Below are 18,140 nucleotides of genomic sequence, written 5' to 3'. Positions count from 1 at the left end.
GAGATTCGTGGGAAAGGAAGGCCTCACCTTTGGTGTGCTCCTCCGTGGGGGTCACCCCCAGCTTCTTGAAGTACTCGTCTGTCTCGGGGTCCACCACCAGGAGCCTGGCCTCGCTCTCCCTGGATTTGATGTGGGACACCACCTCCGAGTGCCGCAGGCCCTCCACGTTGATCCCGTTCACCTGCCGAGCCAAACCCAAAGCTGTGCCCAGAGAGGCTGCTCCGGGCTCCCAGACCCCCCTCTTGCCCCTAGGGATGGGGTTTTCCTTTTTTTTAATTCCTCTTGGAATTTTTCCTTCCCCCTCTCCAGCCAACCACGGCCCCCTAAACCCCCCCAGTGCCCCTGCCAGAGCATCCTCAGCCCTCTGCCAGCATCCCAAACACGTCCGTGGGGAATCACAGACCCCAGGCTCCCACCAGAACCCTCTGCCAGCCCTCTCGGGTGCTGTCAACCCCATCTCTCCCCTTGGATGTGCCCAGGAATCTCGGGCTGCCCGTGGGCACAGACGGTGGGCTGGGTGGAGCCCTGTGGCATCGCCGTGCCATCCTTCATCCCTCTGCCATGGAAAACCGGATTTTTGTGCCCCCGAGTGCCTGGGGCACGGATTCATCTCTCCCTCCCCTGCGTGCAGAGCCAGGACCTCCAGGGAACGCGATCCCGATTGTTCCCCGCGGCTCGGGGACAATGGTGACTCGGGACATTGTTCGGCGGCAATGAATCACCCTTTGTCCCTTTGGCTCCTCTGCACCGCCCCGGGGCTCAGAGCTCGTCCTCACCCAAAGGGACACTGCAGAGCCGGAGCGCCGAACTCTGGGGTCCCTTTCCAGGCTCCCCCTTGCTCCTCAGGGCACAGGTGCAAGGGATGGGATGGAAAGAAACCCGTCCTGGGCTCTGCACCTCCTTCCAGCCCCGCTCCATCCCTGTCCTGCCACTCCAGCTCACCCCAATCCATGCCCAGGGCTGCTCTCCCCCCGGCCTGGCACAGCCCTGGGGTATCAAATATTCATCCCAGCCCCATCCAGGCAGGGAGGGGATCGGGTTTCTGAGCTCACCCCGAGCCTCTTTGTGTGTGCCAGGCCCTGGGCCAAGCCCATGAATAAATAACGCGACCCCTGGATGTGACACCACCCAGCCACTGCCACCCGTGCCCCGGCCCCACGCTGCTCCCAGCATTAAACTTTCAGCTGCTGGGAAGAGGCAGCAGCTCCCACTGGCTTGGGGAATAATTATCCATGGGCCTGGAAAGCAGGAGAGCGCTCTGGTCTCGGGATTTTCCCAGCTCACACTCTTGCAGGGGTGCGAATCCCCAAATTCCCGCTCTGAGCAGGGAGCGAGGGCCACGGCTCGGTCCCTGTGGGGTGGTTTTGGGGTTCAGCCTCCTGGGGAGCGGCCCAAGAGGGGATATCCCTGTGTTCCACGGGGAAAGGGGTGATGGCTGCTGTGCTGGCTGCTGCCTCAGTCCCTGCCTGTCCTTCTGCCCGCACCGCTCTGCGTGGGGGAAGCTCCTTCTCCAGGAAAAACACGACACACAAGTCAAAGAGAGGGCAATTCCCAGCCCCATCCAAACTCGTTGGCCCCACCTTGGACAAAAAGTGTTGTCCAGCATCCCCAAGATACTTCCAAGAACGTTTTACCCCCATCTTTCATAATTTAGTATCTTAAATTCTCTGCAAATCCTCTTCCCCTATTTTTCCAAGCATTCCCTGGCAGGGCATCAGCTCAGCCTGGCATCACCAACCCGGCCTCGTGCCCACCTTGGGGACACGGGGCAGCGCTGGAGGGAACGGCTGGACTCAGCTTTCCCGAGGCTTTCCCAGCCTAAACAATCCCAACTTTCTCCCCTGCAATTCCACCCAGCCTCCAGAGCTCACGAATTCCCACCGGGCAGGAGAGGGAGGAGCAGCCCCACGAGCCTTAGGACCGCGAGTTAGAGGAGCACGGGGGGGATCAGACGGGAAATGTGATGGGGTGGGGGTTGTTCCAGCCCGCCCAGGGTCCCACCCCTGCTGCTGGGCCCCCCTCACCTCCACCAGCCTGTCCTGGGGCCGCAGCCCCGCCCGGGAAGCCGGCGAGTCGGGATCCACGGAGCGGATGAACTGCCCCGGCCGGGATTTCTCGCTGTGCAGGTTGAAGCCGTAGCCATTGGGGCCTTTCTTCAGGTGGCACAGACGTGGGCACAGCTCCTTCTGCCCGTTTAAATCCTGGGTCATGGGGGAGACGAGGCACGGGGGTTAATGTGTGGCTTTGGGGTGGCTCTCAGGCAGATGTGACCGTGGCTAAAGCCCCGAGGAAGCGCCGTATCTGCCCCCCGTCCTCGGCGTGGGGACAGCTTAACAAATGGATTTCCTCTCATTGAGGCTATTTTCGAAACCCAATTGTCCCAAAACCACTCCAGAAAAATGAAAACACAACAAAAAGTGCATTTCCTTCACCGGGAGTGGCTCAGATTAATCCACCCGTAGGCTGGGACTCCCCCCGGCCCCAGGTTCACCCAGACCTGGGATTAACCTCAGTCAGGAATTCAAGGCAGCGCCACACCCTTGGTCTCGGTGACACGGGCATCACCCGCTGGTGCCATCCCCTCCCAGCGAGGAGGGATGAGGATGATGAAGCCGAACGTCCAAGAGCTCCCTGCAGCCCGGGAGGGCTGAGCTCGGCAGGGTGAACAGCACAGGGGCACGTGGGGAGTTTAGTGCTTCCCTTCATGCCACGGGAAATGCTTTATGGCTCCTCGGGGCAGCCAGGGAACAACAAATCCCGGTTTTCTCCAGGTCTTCAGGACCCTTTACATTCCCTGGGATGCTGCTCCCGCAGCAGCCCTGGCGCCAGGCAGCTCCAGCTGGTGGCACAGCAGCACATCCCTGCAAAAGGCACCTCGGAGGTTCAGGGTGTTCATTTTCACCCAGGGGTTCAGGAAAACGTCCCCCCTCTCCTGGATGAGTTTTAACCTTCCCTCAGCAGGAGCACCGCTGCTCCCTGCCTGCCCACGCAGAGGATTCTCAGGGAAATCTCTTGCAGCCTTCCCCTCCAAATTAGAAATCCAGGCAGCAGTTCCCTCCTCCCCCCTGTCTCTGGGCCAAAAGGCACCACGAAACACCAAACCTCACAATCCCTCCATCCCCTCAAGGAGGGATTTTCCAGAGGAGAACGAAGTGAGGACACAGAGAGTGATCCCAGCCAGGGATCCCTGTGCTGGGGGATGGAATTTGCATAGAATTCCAGACGGGGAGGAAGGGACCTTCCAGATCACCTTGTTCCAGCCCCCGCCATGGGCAGGGACAGCAGCTCCCCCTGTCCCAGGCTGCTCCCAGCCCTGTCCAGCCTGGCCTTGGACACTGCCAGGGATCCAGGGACAGCCACAGCTGCTCTGGGCAATTTTGGCTGTGGCTGCAATGCCCAGCGGTGATCAGGGTTCAGCACCAGCCTGACCAGCTCAATCCCAGCACCCAGGAAGAAATAAGGATGCAAAACAACCAGACTTTACACACAGAATGGCTGAGGTGGGAAGGAACCTCTGGAGATCATCTAAGTGCAATCTCCCTGTTCAGGCAGGATTCCCCAGAGCCCATCACTCCGGATTGTGCCTTTCCTCTGGCACAGGAGGGGCACCTCAACCACCAAATTCCCCAAAAACTGCTCACACAGCAAATCACCACCAGCAGCGCCCATCACAGGCACAGGGGCACGCTCAAAACTGCAGCAAACTGCTCCTGAATTTCCCGATTCTCATAGCAAATGAGGCTTTTTTTAAATTAAAAACCAGCTCGTGGTGTTGACATCTCAATCCCAGCTCGGTTCTTAAAGGGGAAAAGTTACCAGGGAACAACCCAAAGGAGGATGGGGCTCCCAGGCGCCTCCTGTACCTGCTGCAGCCACCCAGGGCAGCCCTGCAGCCCCGTCCCGTGCACACTGAACCCCGCTGCACTTCTCCCATGCCCCGGAGCAGCTGGTTCACCCTATCTGCAAACATTTCCAGCCTGCCTCGGAGTTCTCCAAAATCTGGAGAAAACAGGAAATGATTCAAGCGGCCCCAGAGGGTCGGACTGGCGTGACCTTAAAGGACACACGGGGCTCTGTGCGGCGTTTGGGGTCACCAGAGTGCATCTGGGATCACCAAAATCCACCTGGGATCACCTACTCGGGTTTAAAAAGGACCTTTTTAAAACCGTTTTCCTCCCGGCTCCATTTTTTTCACAGGGTCAGAGCTCCTGCAGCAGCGTGAGAGCGCAGAGGAGCCACTGAGAATCGCCCAAAAATCTGTGCTGGAGGTGCTGTCCCAGCGTGGGGATCCCCTGGCAGGGTCAGTCCCCCCTCTTCCTCCTCCTCCTCCTCCTCTTCCTCCTCCAGGGCATCCCCTGGGATCAGCAGTGCAATCAAAGTACTCACTAAATAAACCACCCAGGGAAAAGCTCCACTGCAGGCCGGCTCTGGCTGTGAGGGTGCTGACCTGTGCCATGTCCTACGTGCTGCTTTCACTGCAGAATCTTCAATTTAAGGTCCTTAACTGGAATGAGTCCAAGATATTTCTTTTTAAATATATACATATTTAAAAAAATAATAATAATCCCCATTCAGCATCTGTTCTGGGCAGAAATCCCGGGGGGAAAACTGCTTATCCTCCCGCAGAGATGATCCAGGGCTTTTGCTGGGCTCTTAAACCTCCCAGCTAACGCAATCCTCAGCTGCTGGAAAAAAACCCAGGTCTTGGAGCTGAGCTCAGCAAAGCCCCTGTCCGGGATTAAGCAGAGGCTGACGCTCCCCTCGCTCCCCCCAAGACACGGAGCCGCTGCCTCTCCCGCCAAGCTCCGCTCTTTTTATTTCTCTTTTTGACCCGTGCCAGCGACTCCCTGCTCGTGTTCTGGGAAGATATTTCCTAAACTCCCGGGGGAGGGTGGAATTTGGCCTTTGTGAAGCCCAAGCCGTGCCACAAAGCGTTCCTGGAACAGCAGCGCGTTATCCGGGCTGCCCTGGGTCCCTCCTGCAGGAACGCTCCGGAGCCAGCTGGGATCGAGTTACACCCACATGGATGCTGTAAAGCAACAGAATTCGACTCGATATTTTTTTTGGTTTTTTAAATGTCTTAAAAAGCCAAAAATAAAAACATAAAAAATGAAAAATGAAGCTCTTTCCCCATCCCCCCCACAAGAATCCAGGCACTTCCAGTGGCCGCTGATTTTGTGAGCTGGATTAAGCAGGGCACGCTCCATCCTTGGCTGTACCACCCCCAGCAAGGTCTGTGAAGACAAAACGCTGCCTGGACCATGAGCTGCACTCACACCCCATCCCTGGAGCTGCGGCTTGGGGCAAACCAGCGGCATTTTCCAAGGGAAAAGGTTTCGGAAGCGCAGCTCAAGCTGGTCCATTTAAAAACGCACAAACAAGACATTAAATAACAATGAAAGGCTTTCAGTAAAATTAAAAAAAAAAAACCAAAAACTGATTGGGTGTTGCCAGCTCTCACGATCTCGTGGCAAATCTTTGCAGCATCTGATTTTTTATTTTCCTTAGAATTTCCAGCGCTGCTGATGCGAACTGGGGTCCCTCAGGAACACCCCTTGGTTCGTTGGGGTGTCCCAGAGACAATCCCCACGTCCCTGGCGCTCCCCAGAGATCCCCCTGGGTGCCCCAGCACTGGCTCTGTGCCACCCCTGGGTCCCTGCAGTGACCAGGACCCTTCCCAATTCCCACACCTGGGGCTGGTGGCACAAACATCACCAGCTCTGATTAAGCAGGGGTTTCCACGCCGTTAATTAGCACTTGGCAGCCTCCACGAAAGCAGAATCTGCTCCCAGGAGCGCCAAAAAGAACCGAAGAGGACGGGACAGGGATGTCCCCTGCTCCCCACAGCCCGGCGTCACCGCTGTCCCGAAGGACACTGACTCACAAAACCAACCTGGCTCCTTCGTGCCACCCCCAGCCCGACCCTGAGCAGGATCAGGGACGAAAAAGGGCATTACAAAACCAGCCCCGAAAGCTGCAGGAACATCCACGGCCTCTCCGGGATGCCACAGCCGTGGGCAGGACCTCTCCAGCCCTTCATGGCCACAAGGGGCTAAAATAAAACCCCAGTGCCAGTGGGGACAGCGGCTCTCCTGGGTCCTCCAGGAGAGGAGGAGGAGGAGGAAGAGGAGGAGGGAGAGGAGAACACACACACAGAGCTACTCTAGAGGCCAAGGCCATCGGTACCATCCACGCCGGGATCCCGGTGAGTCCCGGCTCCTGCAGTGCCTCGGCCACGATGCCAGCACGGGGGGCACCCCAAAGCTCCTGCCAGGCTGACGGGACCCTCCTGGCAGCTGGGAGGGGCAGGGGGTCCCACGGGGTGGTCCCACGACGCCAGCAGGAGCTGCAGCCCCGGAGTGGGGATTTGCTGGAGCTGCACCAAGCCCGGCTCCCGCGTGTGCCGCCCGCAATCGCCGGGATCAGGGCTCGGCCCTAATCGGCTCAGTCCTGCCTGGGACCCCCTCACCCAGCTCCCAGCACCAGCCTGGCCCCCCGTGCCCACCCCAGGGGCTGTGCCAACGGGCTCCGGTCGCCCCTGCTGGGAACTGCGGCACTCAGATGCACTCCAGGCTCCGGATCACCCAGGACAGGTCAAACCTTTCCACCCCTGCTTGGCAGAGCTGGAGAAAACCCAGGCGGGAGCATTCCTGCCTAATTTACGTTGTTAACATACTTCAGGCCAGCTGCCACGGTGTTCCCTCTCCTTTTCTGGGCGGTTTCGGTCAGAAAAGGGCTCCTTTGCTCCCTCCAAAACAAACCTCAGTGGCAAAACCCACCAGGGCCGGGGACACGGGGCTCCTGTCCTGCCCTGGGGACACGGAGACGTCCTGAGGGGACAGAGAGCACAGCCCAGAGCCTCGGTGTCCGTTCCCACTGCCTCGCCTCCATCCCCTGCGCTTCGAGTTCTCCAGCGCAGGCAGCAGCAGCGAGGGATGCACGGGAGGGGATGCACGGGAGCGGGATGCACGGGAGAGGGGATGCACGGGAGAGGGGATGCACGGGAGAGGGGATGCACGGGAGCGGGGATGCACGGGAGCGGGGATGCACGGGAGTGGGGATGCACGGGAGCGGGGATGCACGGGAGTGGGGAATGCACGGGAGTGGGGAATGCACGGGAGGGGATGCACGGGAGAGGATGCACGGGAGTGGGGATGAACGGGAGTGGGGATGCACGGGAGTGGGGATGCACGGGAGTGGGGATGCACGGGAGAGGGGATGCACGGGAGAGGGGATGCACGGGAGAGGGGATGCACGGGAGAGGATGCACGGGAGTGGGGATGCACAGGAAGGGGATGCACGGGAGCAGGATGCACGGGAGAGGGGATGCACGGGAGTGGGGAATGCACGGGAGAGGGGAATGCACGGGAGAGGGGAATGCACGGGAGTGGGGAATGCACGGGAGCGGGGATGCACGGGAGAGGATGCACGGGAGCGGGATGCACGGGAGAGGGGATGAACGGGAAGGGAATGCATGGGAGAGGGGATGCACGGGAGAGGGGATGCACGGGAGCGGGATGCACGGGAGAGGGGATGCACGGGAGTGGGGAATGCACGGGAGAGGGGATGCACGGCCACCTTCAGGGCTTGTGGAGCAGAAATGCAGGATCCTGCCCCAAATCCAAACCCCAGCAGGCAGAGGAGTGAGGGACAACACGGGGAGCCTGGAAAGAGCCAAGGAAGGGGAGAAACCGATGCAGGAAAGGAGCCCAGGGCAGCACCAGAACAAGGGACCCCATTTACGGCCCTGACAGGGGCACCCTCCCTCGGCAGTACTGGTGATACTGGGAGCTGAGCCGAGCCTCGGGCCAGCTTTAATTGCCACTATTATCACCACAGCTCTGTCGGGAGCTCAAGGGCCGCTGCCTGTGCACGGATTTAGGGATGCGCTTAACTTTAAGCAGATTTTTGTCACCAGTCTGGGAAGGGGAGGGGTGAAACCTCACCGCCTTCCATGCTGCAAAGATGAGCAAAGCTGGGAGAGGCAGGAGCCCTCACCGGGGCTGCCAGCAGTGCCCACAGCCCTGCTCGCCGTGAGAACCAGGAGAGTTTGGGATGGTGCCACGGCTGGAGCGGGAGCACTGACTCTGCTGTGCCAGGGATCCTCCTCTCCCTTCCCCTTCCCCCAGGAATGACTCAAGTTTCCCATTAAAGCAGCACCAGAAAGGGGGCTATTGTAGCCCTGCATCCCCCAGGGCCAGGAGACCTCGGTGACACTTGGAGAGGGGGACAGCAAATCCCGAAGGAGCTTCAAGCCCCGGCCCGAGAGCGGGACTGAGCTCGGCAGCGCTGCGAGGGGGAGGCAGAGCAGCCGCGGGTCTGCAGCGCGGGGAGGGGACACGGCGGGTCTGCACCGCGGGGAGGGGACACGGCGGGTCTGCACCGCGGGGAGGGGACACGGCGGCTCTCCCCACATCGCCAGCGCTGGAAGAGCAGAGCAGGGATGCTCCTGAGGCATCCCGAGCCCTGGCTGCTCCTCGGCTCCACGCTGGGACGCTGCTGGGGAGGGCTCGGGGCTCATTCCCTCCTTCCCTCCCTCCCCGTCTCCCCCAGCTCCATCCCCCAGCTGGAGTCAGCCAGCGCCGAGCGGGCTCAAACTCCAGATGTTGGTGAAACGCTATAAATAACAGAGGGGGAGGGGATTCGGGGCTGCTGGGCCGCCAGCCCCACCAAGCAGCAGCAGATGTTCCTCCCCTTCCCCGCAGGAAGGTGGAGGTTCCAGCATCCACAGCCCCCCCAGGCAGAGGTTCTCCACCAGCCAGGGATAAATCCCTGGGCAGGGCCAGCAGCCTGCTTCCATTTCCATGCAGCCACGACCCTGATTAACCACTCAGCCCGCTCCCGAGGAAGGGTTTCAGCTCCATCACCGATGGTCAAAGGTGGAAAACCTGACATCACTCCTCCAACACAGACCTGACAGCCCAGAGCCACCGGGAGAACGTTCCTTCTTCCCAAGAGCTCCCACATCCACCTCTCAGCAGGACAGAGCTCCCGATGCTCCCAGGGACTGCAGGGGCATCCCTGCCCCGGAGAAAAGGATCAGCTGCCACCAAAAAGCTTTTGGCAGAGCCTGTGATCACCCTAAAATCATCAGAGTTACCGTCAATACCACCAGGAGGGGAGCAGGGCGCTGCAGGCTCCTGATGGTGACAGCACAAACTGTGCCTCACCCCGAGCCACAGCCCCCTGTCCCCAGCACAGTCCTGAGCTGCTGAAGCTCACTGAACTCTCCTGCATTTATTCAAATTACTCCGATTATTCCAATTGCTCCAGCTGGCTTTGTGACCGATAGAAGCATTTTTAAAAAATAAGGTAATTCTTTTAAGGGCAGCAAACACCGAGGTTTGTGCTGCTCCCCCAACATGCTCCTGCCACGCTGGGGGGCTGCACCAGCACACACCCAGTGCCCTGGGGGTGCATCCCTGCCTCCCTTGGATGCATCCCTGCCTCCCTTGGATGCATCCCTCCCTCCCTTGGATGCATCCCTGCCTCCCTTGGATGCATCTTCACTCTCCTTGGATGCACCCCTCCGCTTTCTCTGCCAGCAGGCAGCACAAAGGCAGCGGGTGAGGATGGCAGTGAGTGATTCCAATTAGCAGTGGAACACGTCCAGCCACGGCTCCTGGGCAGCACCCACGGCCAAGCTGCAGCTCACAGGGTAATTTGGAGATTTGTGGGATTTTTCTGATGACAGTCCCAGCGAGGAGGAGGAGGAGGATCAGCCATGCCGTGGAAAACCCAGACTCACAGCACGGCTCCTTCCAGCTCTGGAGAGGAAGGATGATGCCCACAGCGGGCACCAAGCCTCAGCAGGGCGCTGGACTTGCCCTGAGCCCTTTTGGGCACAGCCGAGGGGACAGAGGGGGGTCACCGGTGCCAAGTAATCACAAAAGATTAACGAGGTCCCTCACCGTCCCACGTCACCGCAGCAGCAGCGAGAGCAGGTTTGCACCCTCCCTGTGCCCTCCACCGAAGTGTGCAGCTCACCCACCAGCCTGGTCCTCGCCAGGTGGCATGCAGAGCTGTGCCAGCGCCCTGCCAGAGGGCCGTTATCCCAAGAAAGCGCCAGGCAGGAGCAAACAAGAGCAGGAAGGACGTGGAGGGTGGGGATGGCACCGCTCCCACCCCGGCACCGGGAAAAGCAGCTCCCTCACGGCTCCCACCAGGGCTTCACCCCCACCAGATCTTCCTGCCAAAGGAACCGGAGCTCCCCCTTCCCCGGGGCCGCCCCGAGGCGCGGGGTAAGCCGGGATTTGCCCCTCTCCGACATCCCCGGCACGGCACCGCAGCATTAGGGAAATCCCCGAGCACAAAGCAGCCTCTCATGACGGGGCTGCGCCGGGCCACGTCCTGCTTGGCACCTCGCGTCCCCGCGATGGGCACGGCGGCTCTGCCAGCCCCACAGGCTCCGGCTGACCCCCACGGGAGCCGTCCCACCGCCGGGGATTGCTCAGCCACCAGCCGAGGGGAGCAGCACTTCTCCCCGTCTCTGCTGGCGCTGGAGCAGACTCAGGCAGCAAAGGCACCCACGCTCTCCCCCCGGGCAGGGCTGGAGCCAGCGACAGCAGCACAGGCTTGGCTGGAGCGGGGAGCAGCTGGCCCGGCCCTGGGAGAGAGGGAGGGAGGATGGAGGAGACCGAAACCGCCACGTGCACGTGTTCTGGTGGAGAGAGACGACTTTTCCAGCAGGGTCTGCCAAGGGAACAGGCAGCCGGGATAGCAGAGAGCTCCTCTGCTCCACAGGGATCCGCTCCAGGGCCGTGTGGGTCCTGGCGGGCTGGGATGTGTCCAAGAGGAGAAATGTGGAGTCTCCATCCTGGATTGAAAGGGATCTCAGCAGAGCCAGAGGGATCTGTTTTCCGCTGGGTGGGAGGGAAGAGAGCATCGGTCACTGAGCAGGGCTGGAGCTGCTGGAAAAGGGGGAAAAGTCCTTCCCACGCTCACCATGAACCCCCAGGCGAGAGGAGGGATTGCTCTGGACAATGGGAAGGCGGAGGGAGATGCTGGGAATGAAATTCCCCAATCCCACAGTGCTCCCTCCCTCCCTCCACGGGGGCTGTGCTGCAGCAGGGAGCTCGTGTCCCGCTCTGTGACACCCCAAATCAGAGAGCGCACCCCAAATCAGAGAGCGTGCACCCCAAATCAGAGAGCACGTCCCAAATCAGAGAGCGTGCGCCCCAAATCAGAGCACGCGCATCCCAAATCAGAGAGCGCCTGCCCCAAATCAGAGCTCACATCCCAAATCAGAGCTCACATCCCAAATCAGAGAGTGTGCGCCCCAAATCAGAGCTCACATCCCAAACCAGAGAGCGTGCGCCCCAAATCAGAGAGCACATCCCAAATTAGAGCACGTCCCAAATCAGAGCGCGCACCCCAAATCAGAGCTCACATCCCAAATCAGAGAGCGCCTGCCCCAAATCAGACCTCACATCCCAAATCAGAGAGCGCCTACGTCCCAAATCAGAGCTCACATCCCAAATCAGAGAGCACACACATCCCAAATCAGAGCTCACATCCCAAATCAGAGCTCACATCCCAAATCAGAGCTCACATCCCAAATCAGAGCTCACATCCCAAATCAGAGCGCACACATCCCAAATCAGAGCTCACACACATCCCAAATCAGAGAACGCACACATCCCAAATCAGAGCTCACATCCCAAATCAGAGCTCACACCCATCCCAAATCAGAGCGCACACCCATCCCAAATCAGAAAGCGCACACATCCCAAATCAGAGCTCACATCCCAAATCAGAGCCTCCTGCACAGGGCAGAGCCCCGGGCACGGCTCCCACCCGAGCCCGGCATCGCTTCCAGCCGGGGCTGTGCTGGAGCCGGGCACCTCCAGGCTCTGCCCTTCGGCCTCCCCGGCTGCTTCTGCGGGCCAAGCCTTGAGCAATCCCCAAACACTGGTGGAACCTGGCCCCGTTCCTCGCCTCCAGTGACCCCGGGTCATCGGCAGGAATCCAGTCCTGCAGCTTTGTGCTCCCACGGCCCTGGCCTGGCACCCAGGGCTCCCAGGAAAACCCCCGGAGGTGGAGGGGGCTCTGTGATGTGCCAGGCAGCGCCTCCCACCCCCGAGGACACCCCGGGACAGGGAGGGTTCTCGGGAAAGGTATTTTCCCAAGGACTGAGGCTGCTCAGGCTCTGTACTCCTGCTTTTCCCCGTGCCAGGGCTGTGGGACCGTGGCAGCCCCGCACAGCGAACCCCAGAGCCCCCCCAGGCTGGCCAAACCCACCGAGAGCTGCCCCCAGAGCCTGATTTTTAGGGACAGGGTGCAACTCCCAGCGCCCTGCAGAAAGCCAGCTGTTAGTCAAGGCGCCTCATACGCAACGGGGAGAACGGCTGTGCACCGCAGGCCAGCAAGGACACAAACCCTGCTCCCCCACGAGCCCCCAAACCCTCAGCCTGGAGGAAGAGGTGCCACACTCAGCCTCGCAGAGCCCAGCCAAACACGTGCAGGGTGGGGAGGAAGGCACGAGCCACCCTGCTGTCCCTTTGGGGCTGGTTTTCTCCTCCTGCTCTGCCACCGAGCCCAGCTGGGCACGGGGCAGGGGGACAGATGTGCACCCCCAGCCCGGCCCCCGCCCAGGAAAGGGGAGAACAGGCGCTGCTCTGTGACTGCCGGGCTCAGGGAAGTTCAATAGTTTACTCCCAATATTTGTCTTGGCCGGGCAGCCCAGCTCGCTGGAGGAAATGGGGCAGGGGGAGGGCTCCAAACATCCTCTGCATTCCTCCTAACGAGAGCAAAGCCAGCGCCGGGGCGCCCGCGCTCGGGGTCACCCCATGGGAGCCCTTTTGTGTTTAGAAATCCCCCAATAAAACACCCAGGGGGGCAATTCTCCAGAAAGCAGCTGGGGGGGTGAAGGGGCCTCGCTCCCAGCCCTCAGCTCCACGCTTAAAGCGCTCCCTCCTCCCCAACCCCCCCCCAAATCCCAGCTTCTGCACAAAACCTGCTGGCCCCGGGCACAGCACCCAAAGGCTCCAGTTCTGCCGGGGCTCCCCTTGACCTGCCCCTGCAAAACTCAGCCCTGCTGTCACCGCCCCCGTTGCACAATGCTGGCACCAGCTCCATCCCAGCACACTGCTGGGAAACACGGGATCCAACCGAGACCTGACGCAACCAGGGACCAGCAGGGCTGGGCCCAGAGAGCTCCGAAAATGACGTCTTTTAAACGCAGCTCCTTAAAAACGAAGGGGTCACGGACAATGCCCCTTGCCAGGGAGCTGGGTTATCTCCAGCTGAACAGGGCTGGGGCGGAGAAGGGGCTGGGGTGGCCCTGGGAGCCCTGGGAGCCGCGTTCCTGGGCCAGGGAAGGATCTCCCGTGATAACCCCGGGGCCAGCGCCGGCTGCTCCTGCTGATAAACCCGGGCTGAAGGGGGTGCCAGCGCCGCTCCCGGGGCTCTGGGCACGCTGCCGCCCGTGCCTGCGGCGGGGGGAACACGGAGCCGCCCCGGAACGGCGCTCACCGAAAGCAAAGGAGGGATTTGGGGCGCCCAGCACGAGCCGTCAGCCACTGCCAGGGGCTCTGATCCCACATTCCAGCACCCAACAGGATCCCCCACATCCCCTGGCTCAGCCCCCCGATGCCAGAGCAGAGCAGGGAACTCTTCCAGGCAAAGCCAACTACTCACCCGCTTAGCACTAATTAGGGCTTGTCTTAATTAAATCCTGCTAAGCATGAAGAACCCCCAAGGCCAGAATGAAGTGCTTTACCTGGGATGGCCTCTGGCTGCTCACGAGGGGCTGCTGGGCCGGTGGAAAGCGCTGGACACGGCGGGGCAGCAGCAGCAGGGATCGGGAAGAGCCCCTGGAGCCCTTCCCCAGGGCACAGCGTCAGCGCCCGGGGAATGCCAGCTCGGCCAGGGGGCAGGGCCACATTCCCGAGGGTGGCAGCTCAGCCTGCCAGGGCTGGAGCAGAGGGATCAGCCCTCCCTCCGCCACCTTTCTGTGCTGCTCGTGTCTTCAAGGGGATTAGCCCCTGCAATTCCATGAGAGGGTTTAATCACAGGACACCCCACTTGCAGCCGAGGGGGATGGAGAGGCTCAGGAATACATTTGGACACTCACTCACTGCTGCTCCTTCCTCGAACATCCCTGGGACAGCTCAGTGCCAGGCTGGAGACACTCCCAAGGGAAACACCCACAGCCAGGCAGTCCGAATTGTGCAGCCCGGGGAGGAGAAGGCTCCAGGGAGAGCCCAGAGCCCCTGCCAGGATCTAAAGGGGCTCCAGGAGAGCTGGAGAGGGACTGGGGGGGAGGGACAGGACACAGGGAATGGTTTCCAGTGCCAGAGGGCAGGGATGGATGGAATTTGGGTGGGCAGTTCCTGGCACAGGGTGCCCAAGGCCAGGCTGGACGGGGTTTGGAGCAGCCTGGGATGGTGGAAGGTGTCCCTGCCATGGCAGGGGTGGATTAACTGACCTGCCCCTTCCACCCCAAACCATTCCAGGATTCTCTGCCCACTGAGCAGCCTCTCACACTCTCACAGCACTGGCACCTGCAGGGAATTGTCTTTTTCCTCTTCCCAGTGCTCATAAAACTACTAAAATTCGGCTTTCACAGGCTCACCACTAACAAACATCCCACACCAGCTTATTGTACCTGGAAAGAAACTCCTGCAAAGCTTTAGTGGGAAAGAGAGACGCTGAGCCAACAAAATCCATCTCCGCGTCTGGATGTGGTCTGAACGTGCACAGCGCTGGAACCAAAACATCCAGGAGTCCAGGCAAAATGTAATGAAATTAAATTACAATAGGGATCTTGCCAGAAAGAATTATGTCAACAACTTGAGGTTCAATTCCTTATTTATAGAGACCTGTGGATCTGCAGAAAGCCTCTACAAGTTTAATTTTCGCTCCCTCATAGCCCAGCCTGGAGCGCCTGTAAAATCTCCACACCCAGAGACAGAGCAAAGGAGAGAAATCCAGCTCAGAACAGATCTTCTCTTACACCCTGAGCTCTTTCACAGTGCTGGGTACATCATTCCCCCTCACAGCCCCGCTCCTCCCGACCGGAGGGCAGGAATGAACAACACACAAGTGATGAAACACCCTCAGGGCCATGAGCACTCAAGGAATGGCGTTTCATGGGTTAAAAGGAGCTCTTTAGAACCTCTTCTGCAAGTCAGGCGTATCTGGAAGCCTTGGCCACCTCCAGCCTGGGAATTCACACTGCAAACCAGCAGCTCCACGTGTTCCCATTCCCCAGGAGCAGTCCCACAACTCCAGCACCTTCCACCCCGGCGGGAGCAGCCCCACAGCCACGGCAGCACCGGAGGCACCAGCAGGTCCAGATCCGAGCCCTGGGGATGATTTATCCACCCACACCGCACAGCAGCACCAGGACAGCCCTGGATGAACAGCTGGGAACGTGCAGCGCCTTCTCCACAGCTCACTCGGGTCCCGGGAATAAACAGAGAATCCAAAAAAAACCCAACAAAACAAAGAAAAACTGAAAGAAAAAAACCCAAACAAACAAAAACCCCCAAAAAAAAAGCCCCAACCCCAATATTGTTTTAAGGTTTCCTCTGCCCACGGGCCCGAGCAGGCTGGAGCAGCTCCAGGGGACGGAGCAGAGGCACAGCAGAGGCTCTGTGCAGCTGCCAGGGCACACGCGGGGCCCCGCCGCTGCCAGAAGATTTTTAATTTATTCTAAACCCATTTAATAGTTCTGCTATTGAACAGAACCATCGACAGCTGGCTGCGAGCCCACGGGAGAGCCGGGTTTGAAGGAAAGCTGCTGGAGCCCATCCCTGAGAGCCGAGGGGGCCGGCGAGAGCCGCGCTTCCAGCGGCTCCCACTTAATATCGGCCTCCCAATCATCCTGAGAGAAAGGTTTTGATTACTCGAGGATGCAGAAGGGATCGGCACCGGCTGGACCACCCGCAGCATCCCCGGGTGTCGGCAGCACCCCGGCGGCTGGGGGGGTCCCGGGGTGACCCCAGCGTCCCCTCGCAGGGCCGGGCGTCCCTCGGGAGCCCGCGGCTCCGGGAACAAAGGCTCTTGGCAGGGCACGGCTCCTCCCGATGCTAATCTGCCTGCCGCCTCCCACCCGCTTTGTGTTTCACTAAAAATACCGCGGCGGAGGAAGTTTGTGCCGAGGGGTGGATGCTCTCCTCCCCGGGAGGGGCTTCCTGAGCTGCCCCGGCACCAAAATAACCCCCAGCCCCTCTCCTGCAGTGTCCCGGCACCAAAATAACCCCCCAGCCCCTCTCCTGCACCAAAATAGCCCCCAGCCCCGCTCCTGCACTGCCCGGCAGGGCCAGGCTGGACCCGGGGTCCCCAGCCCTGTCCCCAGCTGTCCCCAGCCCCAGTCGGTCCAAAAGGAAGCTCTCGGTACCCAAACGCCCTTCCCGCAGCACGGGGAGGATGCGGGACCCTGCCGGGCTCCTTCCCCTCGCCCTCCCGGGAAATGCCTGCTCCAGGACCCGCAGCGTTCCCAGCAGGATTGGGCTGCTCCGAACGTCGCGGTGATGCCCGGCACACGCTGCTCATCCCGGCCAGGGCTCCACCGACCCCAGCGCCGGCCCCAAACCCACCCCAAGAGAAGGGAAGGGGGTCAGTGCACAAGGGACGGGCGGGCAGCGCCGTGGGGGGACCCGCAGGGCTTTGGGGTGCGGCGCCTCCCAAAAATCATCCCCGGGACGGTGCGGATGGGAAGGGACCTCCAAGTTCATCTCATTCTCCCCCTTCCATCATCCCAGGCTGCTCCAAGCCCCGCCCGGCCCTGGCCACTGGCAGCGATGAGGATTTGCACCCCCGCGTGTGCCAGCGTGTTCCCGAGGTGCCGAGCTGGAGCTGCTCCGGAGCCCACACCCAGGCCGGTGACACGCGATGCCAGAGCCCGGCGACATCAATAATGCAGCGGGGTCAGCGCCAGCGTCCCCACAGCTCCGCCCGACCGCAGCCGCCGCCCCGGGATTGAAGCGCTAATCCCGAAAAAGGGGATCCCTGTGCCGCCCCCGGCTGAGCTCCCACAGCACGCAGAGCCCTCACGGGCACAGGGTGCCCGCGGCAAGGATTTTGGGGGTCGGCAGAGGGTCCCTTCCTCACCCACCCCATGCCACGTCCCCAGGCAGGAGCAGCTCCGGGCAGCCCCACGCCACGGGGCACAGCTGGCTCTGCAAACGTGGGGGTTTTAAAGCAGGAATGGGCAGAGCTCCCAGGGCGGCACATCCCTGCCGCCCCCGCGGGCACAAACACGGCTTCCCCTCGGCTCTGCCCTCTCAGACACACAGCACCCCCAAAAGCAGCTGCAGCGGGAAGGGCAGGGAGTGCAGCGGGACACGGCCGCAGCCCCCAGGGCTCCGTGCCCGAGGGTTTCCCCAGAACCTCTCCCTGCACAGCAGGAACCTCACCCAGGCTGTGCCAGGGCTCAGCTTTCCCAGCTTTCTCACCTTTGCTGAGCCTGCCGCGGGGAGCGGGAGATGCTGCAGGGAAGTGCTTTAATTCAAACCATCCTCTCCTTTATTTATTTATTTTTTAAATTGCATAATTGCTGCAGACATTTCTGCTCATGTTTGGTTTTATTACATCTTTGTGGTTGTTCTACAAGCCCTAAATTTTGGGCCTCAACTGAGTTGGCAAAAGAGCTCCAAAAACATCTGTCCCGGCTTACTCCCCTCGCAGCGCTGTGGCAGAGGACAACGCGACACGAGGGGTTTGTGTGCAGCGGAGGAAAGTTCTTACTCCTGGCCCGAGGAGAAGGGTGAATACCCACTGCCTCGAGGTCAGCACTGACCCTACACCTGGTCCCAACAGGAGCCCAGCGCTGTCCTTCGGGGACAGCTGTCCCCAGACACGCAGAGCGCTCAGGAGCTGCCACCACCCCCGTGTCACCCCCGTGTCACCATCCTGCTGCCTCCAGCCCCTGCCAGTGGCAATCCTAAGGTGACACATCCCTCCCCAGCACAGGGCAAACCACAACCAGCCACTAAACCCCCACCCAGGAAATTCCCAGACTCAACAGGCTTGAATCCGGCAGCTCCAAGGCGTGGGTTTGTCCTCCAAAAAGATAAACTTTGGAGAAGTTTATCCTCCACAAAGGTTGGAAAGGTCCCTTGCACACCCACCCCCTGCAGACCAGAGCGTGGAGGATGGGAATTGCACCACCCCCAGCGCCTCCCTGCTGCTCT

General features: G+C 60.7%; 1 protein-coding gene across 2 annotated transcripts in view; it reads right to left on the bottom strand.

The window, feature by feature from the left end:
- Positions 1–18,140, bottom strand: part of NHERF2 (NHERF family PDZ scaffold protein 2) — a 33,517-nt gene that overhangs the window by 8,087 nt on the left and 7,290 nt on the right. For both annotated transcript variants that reach the window (XM_040079088.1, XM_040079089.1), the window contains exons 3-4: positions 2,025–2,201; positions 28–181 (exon numbers count right to left, since the gene is read on the bottom strand). In XM_040079088.1, coding sequence (XP_039935022.1) covers positions 28–181; positions 2,025–2,201 — 331 coding nt within the window. The remainder of the gene's footprint in view (positions 1–27; positions 182–2,024; positions 2,202–18,140) is intronic.

Source organism: Hirundo rustica, chromosome 15 (genome assembly GCF_015227805.2).
Source record: "Hirundo rustica isolate bHirRus1 chromosome 15, bHirRus1.pri.v3, whole genome shotgun sequence".
Lineage (NCBI taxonomy): Eukaryota > Metazoa > Chordata > Aves > Passeriformes > Hirundinidae > Hirundo > Hirundo rustica.
The sequence above is the reverse complement of the archived record's forward strand: the minus strand, read 5'-3'. Positions and strand labels throughout refer to the sequence as shown.